At 40.2% G+C, this 20980-nt stretch overlaps 1 protein-coding gene across 2 annotated transcripts in view; it reads right to left on the reverse strand.

Annotated features, from left to right (window-relative positions):
- LOC114648552 (metal transporter CNNM4-like) overlaps window positions 1-20980 on the reverse strand; it is a 125088-nt gene that overhangs the window by 62639 nt on the left and 41469 nt on the right. For both annotated transcript variants that reach the window (XM_051936294.1, XM_028797647.2), the window contains exons 3-4: window positions 19270-19404; window positions 19011-19180 (exon numbers count right to left, since the gene is read on the reverse strand). In XM_051936294.1, coding sequence (XP_051792254.1) covers window positions 19011-19180; window positions 19270-19404 — 305 coding nt within the window. The remainder of the gene's footprint in view (window positions 1-19010; window positions 19181-19269; window positions 19405-20980) is intronic.

The following is a 20980-nucleotide window of genomic DNA, read 5'->3' on the forward strand; positions in this document are numbered from 1 at the left end:
ATCTGTCATACAAAAAATAAAAGCTGCGAATAAAGATTTTTTTTAAAGTATAGTCAGCAGAGGAAGGTGGTAAAACTGGAGTATTCTGAACCCCTAGTTGAAAATGTTGCATCAAAACATCAGTCTGAAGCCCCAAACTAAATTAAGAGCTTTACTGAAAGAACAACTTGCTTTTAATAGAAATTTAGGTAATGTAGCAGGTGGCTGGGGATGGTACCTAGCTGGGACGCCTGGAAGGACCGGAAGAGGGACTACACCTCCTCCGGACCACGAGAGGGCAGTCGCCCTGGTTGGTATGGGGACCATGGGAACAGAGCATGGAAGCTCAATCCTATAGTGGCCCATGGTCACCTCCAGGGGGGGCGCCAGATACCTTTGAAGCCCTGGACGTCAGCACTTTCGCCACACCAGGAAGTGCTGCCGCTCCAGGAACCGTGCATGCCCGGAGTGCTTCCGGGTGCAAAGGCAGCACTTCCACTACACCTGGAGCACGTCCGGGTGGACTGAAAAGGGGCCGTCTCCCTCTACTCGTCAGCTGGAGTCAGGTGGAAGAGGACAGAGCTCAGAGGAGAGGAGAAGGAAGGCAAGAGAGGCATTGTGAGAGGCCTGGACTTGAGGGTGTGTGGTGCAGGGGCAATGGGTTGTGTGCGGGACATTGTAAATAGCAAATACGTATAATAAACGTGTGTGGTGTTTTGAACCATCGGTGTCTGTCTGTCTGTGCCGGGGTGGGTCTCCACAGTATGTAAGAATAGAAGTAAAGGTATGTTGGACTAACAGAAATTAATTATTATTCTTACTTGTCTGACACCTTTATCCAAGGCAACTTACAACATGTGATTGAGACAACTGCTGACATTTCTTTTGTTTTATCCTCATTTGAAGCACAAGCATGTGAAGTGACTTGCTCATCATCTGTGATACATGGGATCTTCTTGAACCTGGGACATCAATAGTTATGACCAGGATAGACTAGTCCATTATGGACATATAAACAACAAAGACTGGTGCAGTAAAAAGAGCACTGCACATTTTATTCAAATGGGTGGTGACTAAAAAATAATGCAATGCAGTTCTTCAATCAAATAAATAATCCATAAAACCAAGTGCTCTTCATGGAAATTAATTAGTAAATAAATAGTATAAAAAATAATTTAAAAGCAATCCTCCATCCAACCACTATGCAAATGACTCACACACACACACACACACACTAACCATGAATGGGAAACCCAGGAAAGTCCTCACCAATCCTCCTCAGCCATGCACCCCTTTGCCGTAATGTCACTCCCTAGCAAAGACCCCAGCAACTTCTTTCTTTCTGACTCGAACACTCTATTGCCGCACCACCTCATTTCCCCCTTCGTCCATCTCTACCACCTCCTCCAATACCCATAGAGTATGCCACGGATTCTAGCAGCAACACCTCATCTTGTTCTGCTCTTTAAAGAATCTGCAGCAGACTCCCTACTTGCTCCTACAGCAACCCAATCCCAGCCTTTAGTCCAATTTCATCTTGTAACAATTAGCAAGACCAAACCTGCTCTTGCTGCACTCCAGGTAAGTCCTCACACTTAACTAGATGGACCGACTGACCGATCTTCCCTCTTTTTCGCTGCTACGACCCACAGAGTGTCAATAAGGAACAGCTGAGCTCATCACGCCTGCACGTTAACAAGCAGTCAGATTGTTGCCCCCACTGACTGCCGCACAGCTTCCAGCAGCATGCACCCACACCCACAAGCCTGAGCTGCATTGTTCTCATTTAAAAACACTGCACAGTCATGGACCCTTAATTCACTGTACCACATGGACACACAGTGTCAATAACAAGATTTGAACCCACAACATCAAGTTTTGAAGTCCACAGCCATAACCACTATGTCACACTGCCTGCTTCATTGAGAAATGAAATTAATAGAAGATGTAAACCGGAATAAAATCCAGAAACTTCTAGATGTCTCCATTAATTTAGATTACAGGTTGGAGATAAAACATTATTTTTTTCTTTTTTAACATTTTATTGAATTTATTAAATGCAAGTACCATTCCATACAAGCAAGTCAAACTTAACAAAACTAAGTTCAAATCAACCCCCACCCCACACATTCTAATCTGCTCACTCACAAGTTTTTTGGTGCCTTGAGCATGGGAAAGGCGCTATATAAATAAAATGTATTATTATTATTATTATTTTGGTGATGACAATTAATAACAAGTAAGAAAAATGATACACGTCGTGTGATATTCAGGTGCACTCATAAAATTTGTTAGCTAGTATGAAAACTGGAGCATTTTTCAGTTTTCTAGTAATTTCATCTAAGAATGTATTATCGCAATTCTTTTTAGTACATATTTTTGTAAAATCAAATCATATTCAAAAATAAGACCAAGAACAGAATGCAATTATGTGTATTAGTAGGGTACAAAAATAGGTTTTTAAATACCACATTACAATATCATGAGGCTGAAACTGCTTATATAAACGTTTAGAGATTCAAACTCGAAGTGATAAAAAGTCCATGTTACAATTGAACTATCGGTTTAGTCTGTGGTTAACTGGAGTAGAAATTGTTTTGCTTAAAAAATTTAAAAGTACCACCCAATGGAGATTTGAAATATGTGCTGAAGTGACAAGCTGCATTTGAACAGGACAGACAGCAGATCAGTGTGGCACTTTGACGATGAACAACAGTATCAGAGAAATATTGAATCATTATAATCTTTGGATAATGCAGCCATGAGGTTGTTTTTAGTGTAATAGAAATACTGAGCGCACGATTAATCACTGTCACATAAAGTTTTGCTGAGCCATCTTTTATATATTTCTACATTAGTTAAGCTACTTGTATTTTTTCCTTTTATGAACATAAACATCATGTCACTTCTCGCTTCAATTTCAAGGAGCGGGAAGAGTCAGCAACTGCATCTGAGGTTTACACAAGATGCTGCGCAGCCACAGCGATGAACGGGATGGGGCAGCGGCAGAAGTCAGGCTGTTCTGTTATAACGAGACCTACCACTGCATTCTGGTACAGTAAGGGACATCTTCTTATATAAAATGGTACCATGGCTATCCATTTGTCTGTCCAAGATTCTAAATCACCTGTAGCTCGCAAACCGTTTGACCTTTTTTACCTGATATTTGGTACGCATATACTATGTGACCTCTACTGTCCACTTTTGGGGTGATGATTGACCTCCAAGGTCAAAGATCAACCCATGAAGGTGTAGCCTGAAATTTGGTACACATATACTACGCTGAAACTCTGCAATACAGCTTTATATTAATTTTATTTTATTTCATTGTAGAATCAACTCTTGGCAGCAGGCAGGCCATGCAGCAGATGCGTACGGGCGCGGGGTAAGGTCAAATCAAGTGTATTCACTGCACGTTATCGTGCAGTACGCCGTTACTGGTTGATGAATAAATAAGCAATATCATTACTATTGTATTGAATAAATACAGAATATCATTATTAGTTAAATAAAGAATTAATCACACATTTAATGTTGTGCCTTCCTAATACTCAGTTATGCCACCCCACCCCATCCTGTGTCCTGCAGCGAGGTCTACTGGTTTCAGCACACATGCCGGTTATTCATTATTTTGGCATCAGGAGCAGCTTACGAACGAGTTAAAGAAAATATACAAAAATATAAAATTAGTGACCTCTCTTAAGGTAAAGTTAAAAGAGTAAACTAATTTGTAGTTAAAGGGCCACAGTAAGTTGCTCGGTTTTAAAACAGACGAGTTCACAAATTCACTGATGTTTCCTAATTTGGAGATTTTGTACTTTCAAAAATGTGTACAGCATGCTGTATTCAACATATCTCATCAAAAACTGAACTGTCCCAACAAACATCTCTTTAGAATAAGTGTGTGTTCACTAGAAACAGTTGTTTTATGCGGACAGACAGACAGACATGGCTATCTCAGAGGGTGCTTTTCGTATTACATGTAAATGTACCTGAAACACAATAAAAATGAATGAGGGAATGTGCCTAGGATCATCTAGGATCATCTTTTAGATGAGCATGGTCCTGTTGAAGGTAAGCAAAAATGTATACATGGTAACTGGTAGCTAAAATATAATGGCAAAAAAAGTCATGACTAGCATTATTCTAAGCTGGAAACACTACAAGTAACCCAGCATGCCCTGCAACAGGTAAAAAAGGCACGCTGAATGGTATTCTCGGAAATTTGAATCTTAAGTCCTTGTATATTGAGGAGACTCCCTCATTGTGTACAGTGAAAGGCACATGGCTTCCTTATAAAATCCTTGAAACTGAAATAGCACTGAAGATGGCAAGTGCTCAGAGTCATGAACTGAAGCTCTCATGTCATACACAAAAAGGAAAAATAAGTTGAGTCCAAGCAACTGTAGGTGCTTATCTACAGCAGGCACTACTTTCATTCCCTAGTTGGTATTCTCGGCTTCAGGCCATGTCTGATGACCTTGCCAAAGCTACAGAAGGTTCGTCTCCTGCCAGCTAATCTCTTTAACCACAGGTCTTCTATCTCCAATTTCTGTCTCTGCATAAACCTGAGGATTAGTCTTATAATGTGCTGCTGTGGTTGGAAGTTACCAGACTTGCATAACAAGAAGTCAGCAAGCAACGACAGATATTAACTGACCAAAGAAGACTTCAATAGCAACTGAAACCCTCAGGCAGCACACAGCACAGCACATCACTGAACAATCAAGGGAAATCATGAAGAAGCTCTTAAGAGTCTATAAACAACTTTCTTTCCTATAGGCATTTGCACTGTGTAGAAATGTCAGGCATTTGGGGCAGTTTACCACAAAGCTCTCACTGCTATGCATGGCAAAGTGATCATAACATGCCCTCTAATACCACCGACAACAGGAGTGAACACAGTAGCCACTTCAAATTCTTATTCAAATTGCTTTCTTAAGTGTCACAATGGATATATGATACACCTTATTTGTTTGAGCTGACACATGCACACAAAACTGAGGCAAGCTTTGAACCTCAAGTGAGGTTTATGTTTTTCTGTAATGGGATGCCCATCTCTGAAGAAAAAATAAGCAAAATGTGCATCTTCTTGCAAATGTGCAGTGCATGAATGTGTCGGCAGCAACAGCACTTTCACGAGACAAGTTCTAGCTAAGAAGCAACACTATAAAGTATAATAATATTGCTGATTCATTATCTACTCATTAAAATACGGAAACAACTGCTGTGTCATTTTTGATAAACTAAGGATTTTCTCATTCTGTCTGCAAATGGGGTGATTTGATAGGTTTGGGGGAATATTTCAGGCTAGGCTTTTCAAAGAATGATATGACCATCATGGGTTAGCCAGTTTATCTTACCACTAGCTGAACCACTAAAATGGGTTCAAATTGAAGCAATCCTTGTAGACCTCAGCGTTAACGTCTACAGTCCACCGTGATTCCATGCACGTCTATGTCGTACGCCATTTAGTATGGGATTCATAAAAACAGTGTCAATGTATGTAATGAGCCAACTGTTAAAATCCCTCCATTTTCCAACCCGCTGAATCCAAACACAGGGTCACGGGGGTCTGCTGGAGCCAATCCCAGCCAACACAGGGCACAAGGCAGGAACCAATCCCGGGCAGGGTGCCAACCCACTGCAGGACACACACAAACACACCCACACACCAAACACACACTAGGGACAATTTAGAATCGCCAATCCACCTAACCTGCATGTCTTTGGACTGTGGGAGGAAACCGGAGCGCCCGGAGGAAACCCACGCAGACACGGGGAGAACATGCAAACTCCACGCAGGGAGGACCCGGGAAGCGAACCCGGGTCTCCTAACTGCGAGGCAGCAGTGCTATGACTGCGCCACCGTGCCGCCCAACTGTTAAAATGACAAATGCGAGGTAGCAGTGCTACCACTGCGCCACCGTGCCGCCCAACTGTTAAAATGACAAATGCTATTTGTGATGAGCCATCTTTTGGAATGACAGAGACATAGCATTGAGATAGACACACAGACACTTATTCTTTTATTATAGTGAATATGTAAATACTAAATGTACTTGATATTTTCTGTTTAGCAATTATAATATAAATACAGATTCAAATCAATAATGCTAACAAAAGTTTGCTATGGCTAAGACAAGATTTTGTCTCTGGCCCAAGTAAAGTTTGTAATATTTTTGTTCTCTTTCGAATATTTTGTATTTGTCTTTGTATGCATGTCATATTAGGTTTTTTTCAATATTGTGTTTATTATTTTTGATTTGCTTACAGGACTAATGCCTTTCTCATCCTCCACTTGATTGCAATAATTTACCTGTTGAACCATGCTCCTACTTTGGTGAACCTTTAGGCATACGGTTTGGTCATACTGAGCCGTATTCATCAGTTTCACTATAAGTCTGACGACCAATTCACATTGTTATCTCTATCGCTTGATTCAACAGTTCAGTAACAGTTTGTTCTAAAACTGGCTTTGCAGCTTCTCATTTACACACCATTGTGTTCCAGTTGAAGGCAACAAACACTCATGACTATTGATAAGTTACCTTCGAATGGCAAATTGCATAGAAATATTCATGATGGCAGTAGAACACTGTCCCAACAGTTATTCGGGCTAAAGCTGTACAGCAGATCATTACACACCACCCCAAGCCTGACTCGGGCTTAGCCTTAATTATACAGAACTCCGACCTCAAGTCGTGCTCAGTGTTAACACCAAGGAGGTTAAAGTGGAGGCCAACGAGGCGGCCACCTAATAACTCAGCTGTGGGGTGGGGTAGCCCAGTTGTATAAGAGGAGAAGCTTCAGTTTATAGTGAAGTTTAATCAGTTTGCAGTGAAGCTTCAGCATTGTAATTGTGATTGATACTTCTTTGTGGATTTCCTGTAATTTGATCCCTGCACTCTTGCAAGGCACTGTTATTGAATTTGTGGTCTTTGTTTTGACTGCCTTTAGGCTTTGCCATTTAGGGCAAAACCTATTATTCCTATCTTTCTCCTGCTTGGCCTTGTTTTTCTTTAACATGAATTTTTATTTATAAAGGAACTTTATTCTGTTATTGTGAACCTGAGATTTAACATTTTTTCTCCTGCCTATCTTAATATTATTTTTGAGTCATTTTGAACTTTAAAAGCTTGTGCCTAGGGAATCCATTCCCAGACGTGTTTATCGATTCCCAGGAATTCGGGAATCCCACATGTCATTGCCGGGAATCCCAGGAATGACACAGTGCATGGGCATCTCACATGTGAATGGTTTTAGAGTGACCGACACTTATTTTTAATAAAACTACTGCAATATGTTGACAGCAGTAAAAGACTAACCTTAACTACAAGTAGTTCATGCCATCATATCTGTACATGTATCTAGTTAGTTGCGGTAATAAGAGCGTAGAAAGCACAACGTGTCGAGCGTGCGGTCGTCCAGGCGAGAGCGCACCTTCGTGCAGAGTACACCAGCCGCTGAGAAAGCACGCTCTGCCTCCACTGAAGTAGGCGGCACAGTCATCAGATACTGATACACTTGTTCTAAACAACGCCCGCGCTTGCTGTTGCTTTGAAACACCACCGTTTCAGCTTTTACTGATGCATCCAGTTTCTTGTCATCATTCTGTGATGGCAAGTTTCTTGGCACAGATAATGCGGATGTAATTTCAAGTTGCTGTTCAAAGCTGTTGTCTGATGAAGTGCAAGCTGCAGCAATGGCGCCACCTTAATTACTTTCAACAATAACTCTGTTATTTCTTGATCGATTTTTACACTTTTACATGCTACATATGTGAGCTTGGCCGTTCCCGTTCAGCCAGGAATTCCAGCAGTTTCATTCCCGGGAATGGGAAACATCCGGGAAATCCTGGGCCCCTGGTAATCAGGAGCCTGGGAATGGATTCCCTACTTGTGCCCTATATTGGGCATGTGAAGGCCAAAACCTGCCTGTTGAAATTCGGGTTAGGCAGCCCGTGGTGAGGCCTTCTATGGGGAGCCAGATAAGTTAGAGAAGTGCTGGTCTGGCTTGTGGTTTTTCAACACCTGCACCTATTTGTGTACTTCATTGTGGCATGAAAACATAACAAAAATCAAGCGTCATTGTATCAGTGCCACATATTGAGATGATTCAGAACACTTCCATTTACAACATATGATTTACAAAATCTCTTTAACATGTTGACTGCCAAAGTGAAAATAGGTGTATTTCTTCCTGACACTTATGTAAAATCAGGCTGCTGCTTTAATACACTAACATGCACTTTGTTATAGAGCAAAGCTCATGATAAACATGTATTTTTTAAAATCTTTTTCAAGTACCTTGTAGCTGGCAGATGGAACAGAAAATTCTTTGTGAATGCCATCTACATGATAATGGCTTTGTGCATGCCAGCTATGCAATAACTCAGCTCGGTCTAACAAATTAGGTCTTGCACAATTCATTGTAATTGAATGTTGCAGTTTCCTTTTAAACTTCATAGTGGTCAAGTCACGTTCTAACCTGCTCAATCCAGACCAGGGTCGCTGGGAGTGCTGGAGCTCATCCCAGCTAGCATAGGGCACAAGGCACGAACAAACACTGGACATTGCAGGGCAGACGCACACTCACATACCAAACACAGCATTGTCAATTTACTTAAACTGCATGTCTTTGGACAGTGGGAAGAAACTGAAACACCGGGAGGAAACCCACGTAGACAAGGAGAGAAAATGCAGACTTCATGCAGAAAGGACCTGGGACACAAACAATAGTCTCCTTACTGCAAGGCAGCAGCACTACCACTGTGCCACCATGCCATGCACCTTCAAAGTGGTAAGACACTAATCAATGAGAGGTATTTAGATGGTTGTGGTTCTACATATGTAAGTTATTTTTGTGTTAAATAAATTTTATCCAAATATGGCTAATAAGAAAAAAACAATACTAAAATGAAATATTCTGTTCTGTGACACCACGTTAATTTTGCATTCTTATTTCAAACATCCTTTATTTACATGTGTTACCCACAAATATGCTTGTATTTGGTGCTATAGCCACCAAGACCATTTGGTGGTTCGGTCTACAGATTGACTACAAGTTACCTTGTATTTAGTAGTCAATGTGTTAAGGATGCTTTTCTAACAACATTCTTTTCCAAATAAGTTTATAAAAAAGTCACTGTCAGATTTATATTTGCTGTTGTGCAGTTTATTTCTGTATCATTATACAAATACAGCTTGGAGCAATGTCTTAAAAGGTGAATTCAAAGCATCAACAATGTAAGGTACCATTGCCTGTGTTTGGGGGATGGTGGAGAGATGGTGGAGCTGCTTTACCCACACACCATGTAGAGTATCTACACCGGTGTGAGGGGTCTTTAATTCTAATGTCTCCTGCTGTGCATATAGCAGTTTTCATGCCTAGTTCATTTGGACCAGTTTGGTGCAATTTCCACAACAGTCTGGATAATTTTGGTAGATGTGAACATACCAAAACAACCATACGGTGACACTTCGGAAAGGGCAGTCTCAGTGTGGTATCCAGAGAACCCTGGAACTATGGCTATGATCTGGCACGGTTCCATTCTAACTATATGAAATACTGGACGTTATGGATGAAATTGTGCATGATCTGGTAGTCACGCTAAACATCTGTTGTCGATAATAATGAATATCATTCACAGCATAATGTGTTGCACATTAACAAGAAGCATTTAAAAACAACAAAAACATAAAAATAAAAAAATACATACAAGAGTTCAAACACTAAACATGTGACTTGAGACTTCATTGAGGTTACGTTCATATGGTGGCTCCTGGAAAGGAGATGTAGAAAATCATGCAGTTAAATTAAATTGACCTGCTATGTCAACTTATAAAACTGAAGCACATGCCGTCTGCAGAGCTGCGTTGAAGTTGTACATTTGCTATTTCAAACATGTCCCTTTTGTGCCAAGTGTAGTAGCGCATAATTTTTGAGTAGCTTTCCACTTGTTCAATAATAGACATTTTGCTCACACAGCTGTGTTTGGTAAATAAACCAAATAATTACAGAAAATCGAATGGTGAGCAAACACAATTATTGTTGACCCTACATGATATTTTTTCCCTGGAAAAAAATGTTTCTGCCTAATAAAAGAACAATGTAAATGGCCCGAGTGTGAAAACGCCTTATGAGTGCTTCACAGCTTTCTTCTGAGGCGTACAAGATAGAAAAAAAATGTGATGGCTGCAATTTGGCATTTTGAGGAAATTACTGCAAATGTTTGGAGTCCATCAACAATTTTTATTTTTTTTTTTACATCTACAATATGGCCTGCCAATCGACAATGTCATCTATCATTGTCTCAGCCCTGGTACATACAAGAAATATTATTTAGAGAAGAGTACATTTTAATGGACAGTTCATATTAGCTGATATTTCAAATGTCACCACCCAATGACACTTCACTATATACCACCCCACCACCACCATTTTAAGGTTGCATTTGTGAAATCGCTCTTCTCAAGTGAAATTCAAATTGTTATTTTGGAATTCCTACAAAAAGTTTTTTTTTGGTGTTGTTTTCAAGGTATATTAGTGATCAAATGTTTGCTATTGCCTACATCTTTTCCACTTGTCATCCAGAATTATCTTGGCCTTGTCTGTAATAATTTACTCAATGATATAACTTGAGCATACCATTTTAGTATATTCACTAACTGCACATCTCCATGATTCTGTGCTGCAGCTAATGCATTAGAGTGCCCTGAATTGTCCTTTAAATCACAAAACACTCGATCATAAATTTTATATTGGAATGAACATATGGAACAGCTCATTTCATTACAGTTGTAGTCAGAAAAAGTGCAGAAAAAAGCACTTGGTTTGACACTTGTCTTTTTATTTGTTACAGTAGTAGCTGGACTTTCCATGTTATCATATGTACATTATCTTCTTCTAGGTGTGCCAGTTTCAACCAACATTATAAAGACAAGCAAGACTAGCTATAAATTAACTGTAAATTGCCCAAATATGAGTAAATGTGTGTGTGTCTGTGTGCCCTGCAATGGACAGTGACCTGTGCAAGGTTGTTTCACACCTTCTTCTACCGGAATATACAGCAACTCTGTTCAGCCCAGAAATGGTTACACTAGAAGCCCACGCAAGAATATTTTTAAAAAATAACTAGGAGAAAGACGCAGTCAAAAATTAAAAAAAAAAAACCGTAGAAAACAGGAGATTTACCATACTGTTACCAATGCCAAGTCTAAAGTCAAAATGTCAAATACAAGCTGAAACCAAGAAAAAGGCTATTTCAAAATGGATTTTAGAGGCACACAAACAACTGAGAAAAGGGTGTGCTGAATCCACAAACTTGGATGAGGAAAAGCAAGATTTTAACCAGTTAGCTCACAATCTCTGAGGACATCCCCTCGATAATGCAAGCTGTCCCAATGATGGCATGGCAAAAATAGTCATGATGTAAGTAACCAAAAATGGCCAAAATAAAGTAAAACCAAAATTAAAATTCTGATTACAAAACATATGTTGAAATGTGAATCAGGATTAAAAAAAAAAGCAAAAGGAGTGTTCAAACTCATGAAAAAACAATGAGGTACACAAACAAAATTAAATAAAAGACACTTCATAACAAAAATTAGATTAGAAAATGAATAAAAGTATGGAAGGAAAATCTCAACCACGTTCATAACAATCAGACAGTATATGCTGTCACACACGTGCACCTGGTAAACAGCTGAAGGGCCTAAACACTAGTAATTCTACGCCAGGCCGGGGAGCGGCAGAGTGTACTGACTCTCTCTCTCAGTCCCTTGCAGACCTTTTCCAGGAAATCCCGCCTGTTGCCGGCCCCAAGGATGATGTCACTTCCAGGCACGAGGAAGCCACTCCTAGTTCCTGAACCGACGACGTCATCTCCTTTACAGGCTGTTAAAACTGCCATCTTGTCTCCATACAGGCAGTTCTGTTCTGGACTCTGACCTAAGCACATCTTGCTAACTATACGGGTGGCTGCCCCAACTCATTTTTATCACAATGCAAAGACCCTTTTCCCCTACTGGGATTAAGTGTGGTGTCTTTATTAGTCACTGATCCATCTCATTGTGATTTCTACGTCCCTCATATACACTCAGTGGCCACTTTATTAGGACCATCTACATATTACAGTAAACAACCCGCTTCTCTAAAGAGCCAATCATGAAGCTGCCATTTAGTCCATACAGCAAACAGAAATTGGTCAAGGGGTTTAGATGTTTTTACAAACATCAGAATGGTGTGATCTTGGCCATTTAAACTGTGGTGTGGTTGTTGGTGTCAAACAAGATGACTCCAATATATCAGAAACAGCTGCCCTTCTGACATTTTCACACCAAATAGTCTTCAGTTTACAGGCAATGATGAGATATACAGTAGCCACTGAATGTCACTTGTGGAAGTAAAAACAAGAGATGTCAGAGGAGAATGACCACACTAAACCAAAAATAAAATGCAGTACAACCTTACAGCAGCTCTTTACAATAGCAGTGTGCAAAAGGATTATCTTTTAACATATAATGTGGGGATAGGTTACAGCAGCAGAAGACCATGTTGTTGGCTTCTCCTTAGGTAAAGGATGGCAAATGAGTCTAAAGTGGGAATGTGATACTTAAAAGTGACTGACTGATATTGGGAAAAATGTTGCCAAAAATCTTGATTTTTTTGATGTGGCATACAGGTGGCAGTGTCAGGATTTGGTATACAGCTGTGGCCAAAGGTTTTGAGAATGACACAAATATTAATTTTCACAAAGTTTGCCGCTTCCATGTTTTTAGATTTTTTTCTCAGGTTTTTGTATGGTATACTGAAATATAATTACAAACATTTCATAAGTTTCAAAGATTTGAATAAAGGATGGGACCAAAACATCCTTCGAGATGCAACTTCTCCCAACCATCCAAGAACAGTTTGGTGATGCACAATGCCTCTTCCAGCATGATGGAGCACCGTGCCTTAAGGCAAAAGTGATAACAAGTGGCTCAGGGAACAAAACTTCAAAATTTTGCATCCATGGCCAGGAAACTCCCCAGACCTTAATCCCATTGAGAACTTGTGGTCAATCCTCAGGAGGCGGATGGACAAACAAAAATCCACAAATTCTGACAAGCTCCAAGCATTGATTATACAGAAGTTGACTGACAGCATGCCAGAGCGAACTGCAGAGGTCTTGAAAAAGAAGGGCAAACACTGCAAATATTAGGTCTTTGCATAAACGTAATGTAATTATCAATAAAAGCCTTTGAAACTTATGAAATGCTTGTAATTAGACTTTAGTATACCATAGACAAATCTGACAAAAAGATCTAAGATACTTAGGCAGTAAACTTTATGAAAATTAATATTATGTCATTTTGCCCACAGCTGTATACCAAATCCTGAATTAATGAATCTATAAATCCATTCTGTCTTGTGTCAGTGGTACAATTAGTTGTGTGAATACCAGCTGAGAAGCATTGGAGAGTCATAGCAAATGTAGGCATTGTTGCTGGTCAGGTGCATACCTATATATGTTCTCGGTCTATTCTTTTTCTAAATGATACTTCCACAACGGTAATGCGACATATCCCAAAACATGAATTAAATCTACCCAGGTCCTCAAACATAAGTGTTTTAGTTTACTCCAATGACTGGCATGGTCTCCAGACCTCAATCCAATTTGGGATGAGGAGGAACAGGAGGGCTACAGCATGACAATGTACTATAGGTGAAAAACATGCAGAAACTGTGTGATCCTGCTTAGATAACATGGACTAAAAATCCTTAAGAAATGGTTCCAGCAACTTGTTAAATCTAGGTATCCAAGAATTGAGGCTGGTGTGGAGGCAAAAGGGGATTTAGCTGGTACTATATAGGTGTACCAAATAAACTGCCTACTGAGTGTAGCTATGAGTCACTACAAGTTAAAAGGGCTGCATCAAGAAGCTGACTAGTCGCATCATGGGTTAATGTGAGATGACCCTGTAATGGGCAGGCACCCCAGTCACAACTGGCTCCTGCCTTATGCACAAAGAACCCATGATAGCCCACTGCAACACATTAAAGTATTAAACAGGTTGCATAACTGAATAATGGATGATGCTTGAGCCAATGTCATAATGTAATAATATCTCGTTTGTGAAAGGTTACTCTCATAGGTTGCATAGGATGGCCTCTTCTATAAACTTTGTTTCAGATCTGCTATTGTATCTGAACATTTCCACATTAGTATACATGTCTATTTCTGTTTGTGATGTTTATGAGAAACACAAATTCAGACATATTGCTTAGGGGTGTGCCGAAGAAGCATGTGATGCAAATTGTTGCTATTTAAGGTCTTTTCAGGGAAGAATTTGGCTGGGTAGAATAGATTGGACAGCCACATCTTTCCTCAAGCACAACACAAACAGTATCTGCACAAAAAGCAAATTGTGCTTGAAGCTCCCAGTTGAGGTCATGTTGTATTAGACGATTTTCCAGAAAATTGTGAGTTGCAGCCTTCATTTACATAATGTTAGTGAGTCGGAAGCAGTTGATGGTGAGCTCCCATGAAGATCAGTCACTAAATATGACATGCCCAGCAAAATTTGGTCATGTAAATCAACAGTCTGGCGAAACTGCATTTAGCAAGTCCAGTGTACCCAACAGCTAGAAGTCATGTAACGTAACATCATCTTAAATGTTCACCAGTTGAGGTGAGAATTAAATGCCTAGGGGTTCGCTTATAGTACAATAATACAATTATATTTGTAAAAAAAAAAAAACTTTTAAAATTCTGACAATCATCTCAGATAAAGAACAATGCAATCATTGGATAGAAAGATTCTCTCATCAAATTGGATGGGCAGCACAGACTCCACCATTGAAAACCCAGGATGGGGTAGGCGGCCAGTTGGCAGAGGTCCCAAAGACTGTGACTTTGTTTCTGACTTTCTCTTTTACAATTTATTGTCAGCTGGCCAGAGTTCATCAGTTAATTAATGGACAGATATTATTGGTTTTCTTGATTTATTTTTAATCAATTTCTACCTTGTTCTTTGTGCGTTTTAACAAATCTGCATTTGTGTGTGTACCGGTTCGGTATTATGAATTAGCATAATCTATACTTGTATTTTAACTGAGAATTGTTCATAGTGTTCTGCACCTGCACCCAAAGAAGAGGGCTACACCAAAAAAAAGTTTATAATCTACTAGATTTGTGTGGGTTGGACTCTAAACGTCAAAGCTATCAGTTCAGTCTTATCATGTGTGAGGGATGGCCAGCCATATATTCCGGTCCACACCTCCAAGCCGCCAGATGGAGCCCTCCCAGCAGCATAGAGGTTCCCCGAATTCCAGCAGGGCACTCATGGACCTTGTAGTTTTTACAACCAGCCCTGCTGGATACCATGGGGACCTCCAGGAGACGCTGTAGGGAGGATCAGGGAATTCTACATTCCCTATAACCCGGAAGTACGTCGTAGGCAAGGCGACAAGGGAAATGACGTGCTTCTGGGATGAAGAAAAGGACTTTTTATCTGACCCGGAAGTGATAAGGAATCACATGGACTGTAGGGTTGGAACCACTTCTGGGTCAGGGAATATAAAAGGACGATGGGAAATCCCAGACGATTAGCTGAGTTGGGAGGCAGGGTGGCTAAGCGTCTGGGAGTGGAGGATTGTTTATTTGATTATTGATTATTGATTTATTGGAGTATAGTGGAGTGGAGGGTGCTTTGTGCACATTTATTATTATAATAAATAACATTTTGGATTTTTATCTGGTGTCTGACGTTTGGTCTGAGGGTTCAAGGGATCACGGGGACCCTTAAACTGTCACACATGTCAACTGCTAGTGTTCAAACTGTAGTAACAGTAGAAACAAAAACTATAAAGCGTACTTCTGGTTTTCTGATTCACTTTAAACAAATGCCCTTAGCTAAACAAAGTAAGCATTGTTCTCTTTGTAATTTTTAATTACAGTCTCTTTTAACACCACTATTCATATTTAATAGCTTTCCTCCACCTTTGCACTACTGTATTCACAGATGCACTTTAAGAAGGCAACCAAAACACAACTTTAAACAATTGATCTGTTCTCACTTAGACTTTCTTTGATACTTTCAAAGTGATGATAAAAAATTAAGAACAATTGGATGTCATTATAGATAATCAAGATGGAAACTTAATGCCTTTTGACGCTCACGGCTTATTTAAGCCATGTTTCCTGCTTGATGATCTTACTCTTAAGCTGTGGTTTATTTATGCATCATACATAAGCAAATACACATAAACATAATACATTTTTGATGGTGGCTGCAGATAATGAACGATGGGTGCAGTCCAAATCCTCTTGGTACCATATCAGCTAATAACAAAAACATGCTTGTTCTATTTTCATAGTGTACCTAAATTTAAATTTAAATGGTCTTCTTCATCAAAGCTGGAAGTTAGCTTTAAATTTATACTTACTGTTCAGTACAAAGATATTAGCACCTTCAAAACGTCTCATTACTGTCGTGTTGACATCCTGCTCTGAATATGGAAAAAATAATCCAGAACACCTGTCGGATTTAACACTGCACAGCTGCTCCTTTGACAGCCATGCCTACTGTCAGAGGTGATTTTTTTTTAACCCTTCTTTTAGCATTATGGCTATTTGCTTCACATAATCCACTGCCCAATTACACTCTGTTTGAGAGAAGTCAATCACATAGTGTTTTTAGTATAAGTACATATACATATCGATCCGCCTCTTTCTAAACTTTAAAATCTGATTTTTATATTCTATAATCATCTACATTAACATCTGGCTAGTGGACATCTTGAAGCAGCTGTCGAAGCATTTATAAACTGGCTGAGTCTCAGTAGGTAGGAGTGTAAATCAAATGGGCTACTAACTCAGCAAGGGTTGATTTTAGCCTTGGGCCCAGTATTACTGAGATAGGCTCTGGCACTCCAAGACCCAGAATCGGATTATGTCAGGTATATAATAATAAGAATAAGTTTTTCCAAAGTGAGTTTGGGGGGCACTTCAATCATCACTAAAGCATCCACCTGGATGATGCAACAGCAGCCATTTTTGCACCACTATGCTCACCAGGCGGTGAAGCAGTGAGAGAGATAGACAAGTTAGGATTAAGAGGGCAGAATGACTAGGACATGGAAGGAAATTTAGCCTGGACATTGAGATACACTCTGCTCTTTACCAAGGATGCCCAGGGATCTTTTATGACCACAGAAAGTCAGGACCTTGGTTTTATGTCTCATCCAATGGAATGCTAATAAATGTTATCACTGAATATGGCTGAAGGTCAGAATATAAGTCACTTTTTGCGATGCTAATTTGAGGTGATGTGCAAACTAGGAAAGGACGGTAACTAAATGGTGCCAGAGAGGACCAAACTGACTACATGAGGACTTGCTGGTGTGAAAATTTTGCTCTGTGCCACGGGGATGCACAAAACAAAAGTTGGCTGACCTTTATGATTGCTCAGTTGTAATAACTGAAGTGCAATAAAAATAAAAATAAAACAAATCTGAGATGATCACTGAGCCATTCATTCTCTATCAGGTAAGAGCCCCGTGCAGTAGATGAGCTGTCTGATTATAATACACACAGCTGATACACACTGAAGGCTTCTCATGACAATTTTTTAAATTGGGTGGGAAAGGTACTGTTTTGCATAGAAAGACATTTGCTAAGTCACCACCTTCATTATATTTTTTGTGGCCACACCATGGTTAGGCACCTCTTGACGTAACATTATATAAGGAGATACCCCAGGATATAGTCAATGGTTCCATATTTGTTTAATCCTGCAGTGGCTGACCTTGGGATGCACCTAAAAGGAGAGACTAATTTGTTCTTGCTCAGGCCCAGGTATTTACTGCAAAAGATTACACACTCGTGAAAAGGCCGCTAACTGCCGTTACAACAGGACAGTGCATATACATCAATTCATCCATTTCCGAATCTGCTTAATGACTAGACTGAAAATTTCAAAAGAATCCTTCTATGTTTTCATTACAAAATGGCATTTTTTAACAAAAACAATCTCTGCCCAAACTAGCGTTTTCTTTTATGAAATTCTCTGCCCATATTAAAATGACCAAAAATGCATATGATATAGATGTTCAACTACAATGGGCATGTCCACAACAGCAGAAAAGAATTCTTGAAAGGATGGTAAATGCCACCAGCGACAGGTTTGATTGCCTTTTGAGCATGTTTGCAGCATTCAAACTGTACAAAAACAAAATTTAGATGGGTTAGGTAATAATTACAAGCAAACCAAAGTGTGATTAGGGTTTGTGTTTTTAATTGCAGTGCCAAGCTGGCATTTTCAGAAGTATTCAACTCTGGAGAGCATTTTCAAAACTCTACATTCTGAGAGTTAAAAATGCTTGGGTAGTGTGGACAAAAGCCATAAAAGGAGACTAACCTTTATGTTTTCAAATGAAAATGTACTAGTGTGGATGTAGCCTTTAGTCTCCAGTTGTTAAGAAACGATTTCATTGCTCTTTCATGATAACATTTCATTAAACTGCCCTTACACACATCATCAGGCTGAATGTTATGGCACTGTCTACCAGCCAAATGGCAGACACACATAGGAGTTAGAGATTCATGGTACAAAACAGTGCTGGGTAGGCCCCAGGCATTGTTTGAGAGAAGTAACATGAAGATTCATTCTATAATAAATGTAAAGCCTTTTCTGGTCAACACGGTCACTGTATATTTTTAGATGCTGATTCCCCAAGTATGTTGAACCAAGTCAGACAGTTTAATAAAAATCAAAAATGGTTAACTAGGAACATAGGACAATATCACAAATTTCCCAATTTAAAAATAATTGGACACCAAAAGTAATGAATAGGACACCTCTTACTGGATCAGAATAACCAATGGAGTCTACAGAATGGGATGGCAATGCTGAAACTGCCTCCTGAGAGGAGTGCCAGCACAATTAAAACACATGGCACTGCTCAGAAGGTGTAGATCATTAATATACTAAGAGAATATTATGGAAAAGGGGCCAATGTCACAAAGACAGAGAAAAGCACACCTGCAGAATGAGTATGAAGAAGTCCACTGGCCGGTTGCGCTGATACAAGTAGTGTTCCTGGCTTTTCTTGTTGTCTTCATTAAACTTCAGTTCCTGAATGACATCTGGGTGTTTGAGCAGTCGCAACAGGATCTTCTCCGAAATCTGAGTTTGGCTGAACAAGCTTACCTCTGAAAGTTAGACAGATCAAACAGTCAGAAATACTTCCAGGACTGAACACTTTGAGCTGAAGAACTGGAGAGAGAAGGGCAGAGCTTACCAGTTGCCAGGAAACGATGTGCAGCCAGCAGTAGCTGTGGGGAGATCTTCACTTTAGATTCACTCTCATGTTTAAATGCAGAGAAATCCCTTTTGTTCTTATTACGGGCCACTTTCTTCCGCGTTCGATTGTCAACTGCAAGGATAACAAGATACAAAATTAAGGACTGCGTTTTTTTTTGATTATCAGATTTTTTTTATCTTGTGAACTGAGGGTCATGCTCAAACTAGAGCAGTAAATAACAGATACAGAGGTTTTATTCATACTTTAAAATTAAATTGCAGTCAACACAAGAATAAAGACAAACAGCAAAGCCAGATTATAAATTTCAAAAACTATCAAAAATTTATACTAGGAGATTATCGAAAGGCATAAAGACAATGAATAAGGACATGCCAGTGACAGCCAAGGTGTTCCAAAAAAGCATTTTGTCATAAATGTCAGAGTTAAAAAGTGTTTAAAAAAAAAAAAAAAAAAAAAAAAAAAAGAAGACAACCACAGGCCAGACAGATGTCGTCCTCTAAAAGGGGCCAATGTCAGTACAAAAGATCCAAACTAAGACTAAACGTATAAAATACACAAGTTAATACTCAGCTGGTTGTACAGTTCTCAGCAATAAAAAGTACAAAGAAAAACACAGCATATTCGCTACAAAAAACACTTTGCCAAATTTGGCCGATTAACCCAAATAAAACTCAGATATATGCAAAAAAAACTTTGTTTTTTTTCCCCCCCAAAGAGTGAACAATGCAGACCGAGTCAGCTACTGTATCTAATTAACCTGCGCTCAGGTAATGTTGAAATATGTCCAGACATATTTTGTTTTCACTGAATTATTAAATTCCCAGGAACTCTGATTTGCTGATATCCCATAGGTCCATCCATTATCCACCGCTTATTCGAGGTCGGGTCACGGGGGCAGCAGCCTAAGCAGGGATGCCCAGACCTCCCTCTCCCCGGCCACCTCCTCCAGCTCCTCTTTGGAGGACCCCCGAGGCATTCCCAGGCCAGCCAGGAGATGTAATCCCTCCAGCGTGTCCTGGGTTTGCCCCGTGGCCTTCTCCCAGTAGGACATGCACGGAACACCCCCCCCAGGGAGGCGTCCCGGGGGCATCCTGACCAGATGCCCGAACCACCTCAACTGACTCCTCTCAATGCGGAGGAGCAGCGACTCTACTCCAAGTCTCTCCCGGATAACTGAACTCCTCACCATATCTCTAAGGGAAAGTCCAGCCATAGTCCAAGTCCATAGGTGAGGGTAAGAACGTAGATCAACTGGTAAAATCGACAGCCTCGCCTTTTGGCTCAGATCTCTCTTCACCATGACGGACCGTTGCAGAGCCTGCATTACTGCAGATGCCGCACCGATCCGTCTGTCGACCTCCCGCTCCATTCTTCCCTCACTTGTGAACAAGACCCCGAGATACTTGAACTCCTCCACTCAAGGCAGTAATGTGTTCCCAACCCGGAGAGAGCATTCCACCCTTTTCCGGCTGAGAACTATGGCCTCCGATTTAGAGGTGCTGACTCTCATCCGTGCCACTTCACACTCGGCTGCGAACTGCTCCAGTGAGAGCTGAAGGTCACTGTCCGTTGAAGCCAACAGAACCACATCATCCGCAAATAGCAGAGACGAGATTCTGAGGTCACCGAACCAGATATCCCATAGGTGATGCACGCATCTGTCATAAATGTGCTTACTGAAAGGGAT

The sequence above is a fragment of the Erpetoichthys calabaricus genome, chromosome 1 (assembly GCF_900747795.2).
Source record: "Erpetoichthys calabaricus chromosome 1, fErpCal1.3, whole genome shotgun sequence".
Classification (NCBI taxonomy): Eukaryota; Metazoa; Chordata; class Cladistia; order Polypteriformes; family Polypteridae; genus Erpetoichthys; species Erpetoichthys calabaricus.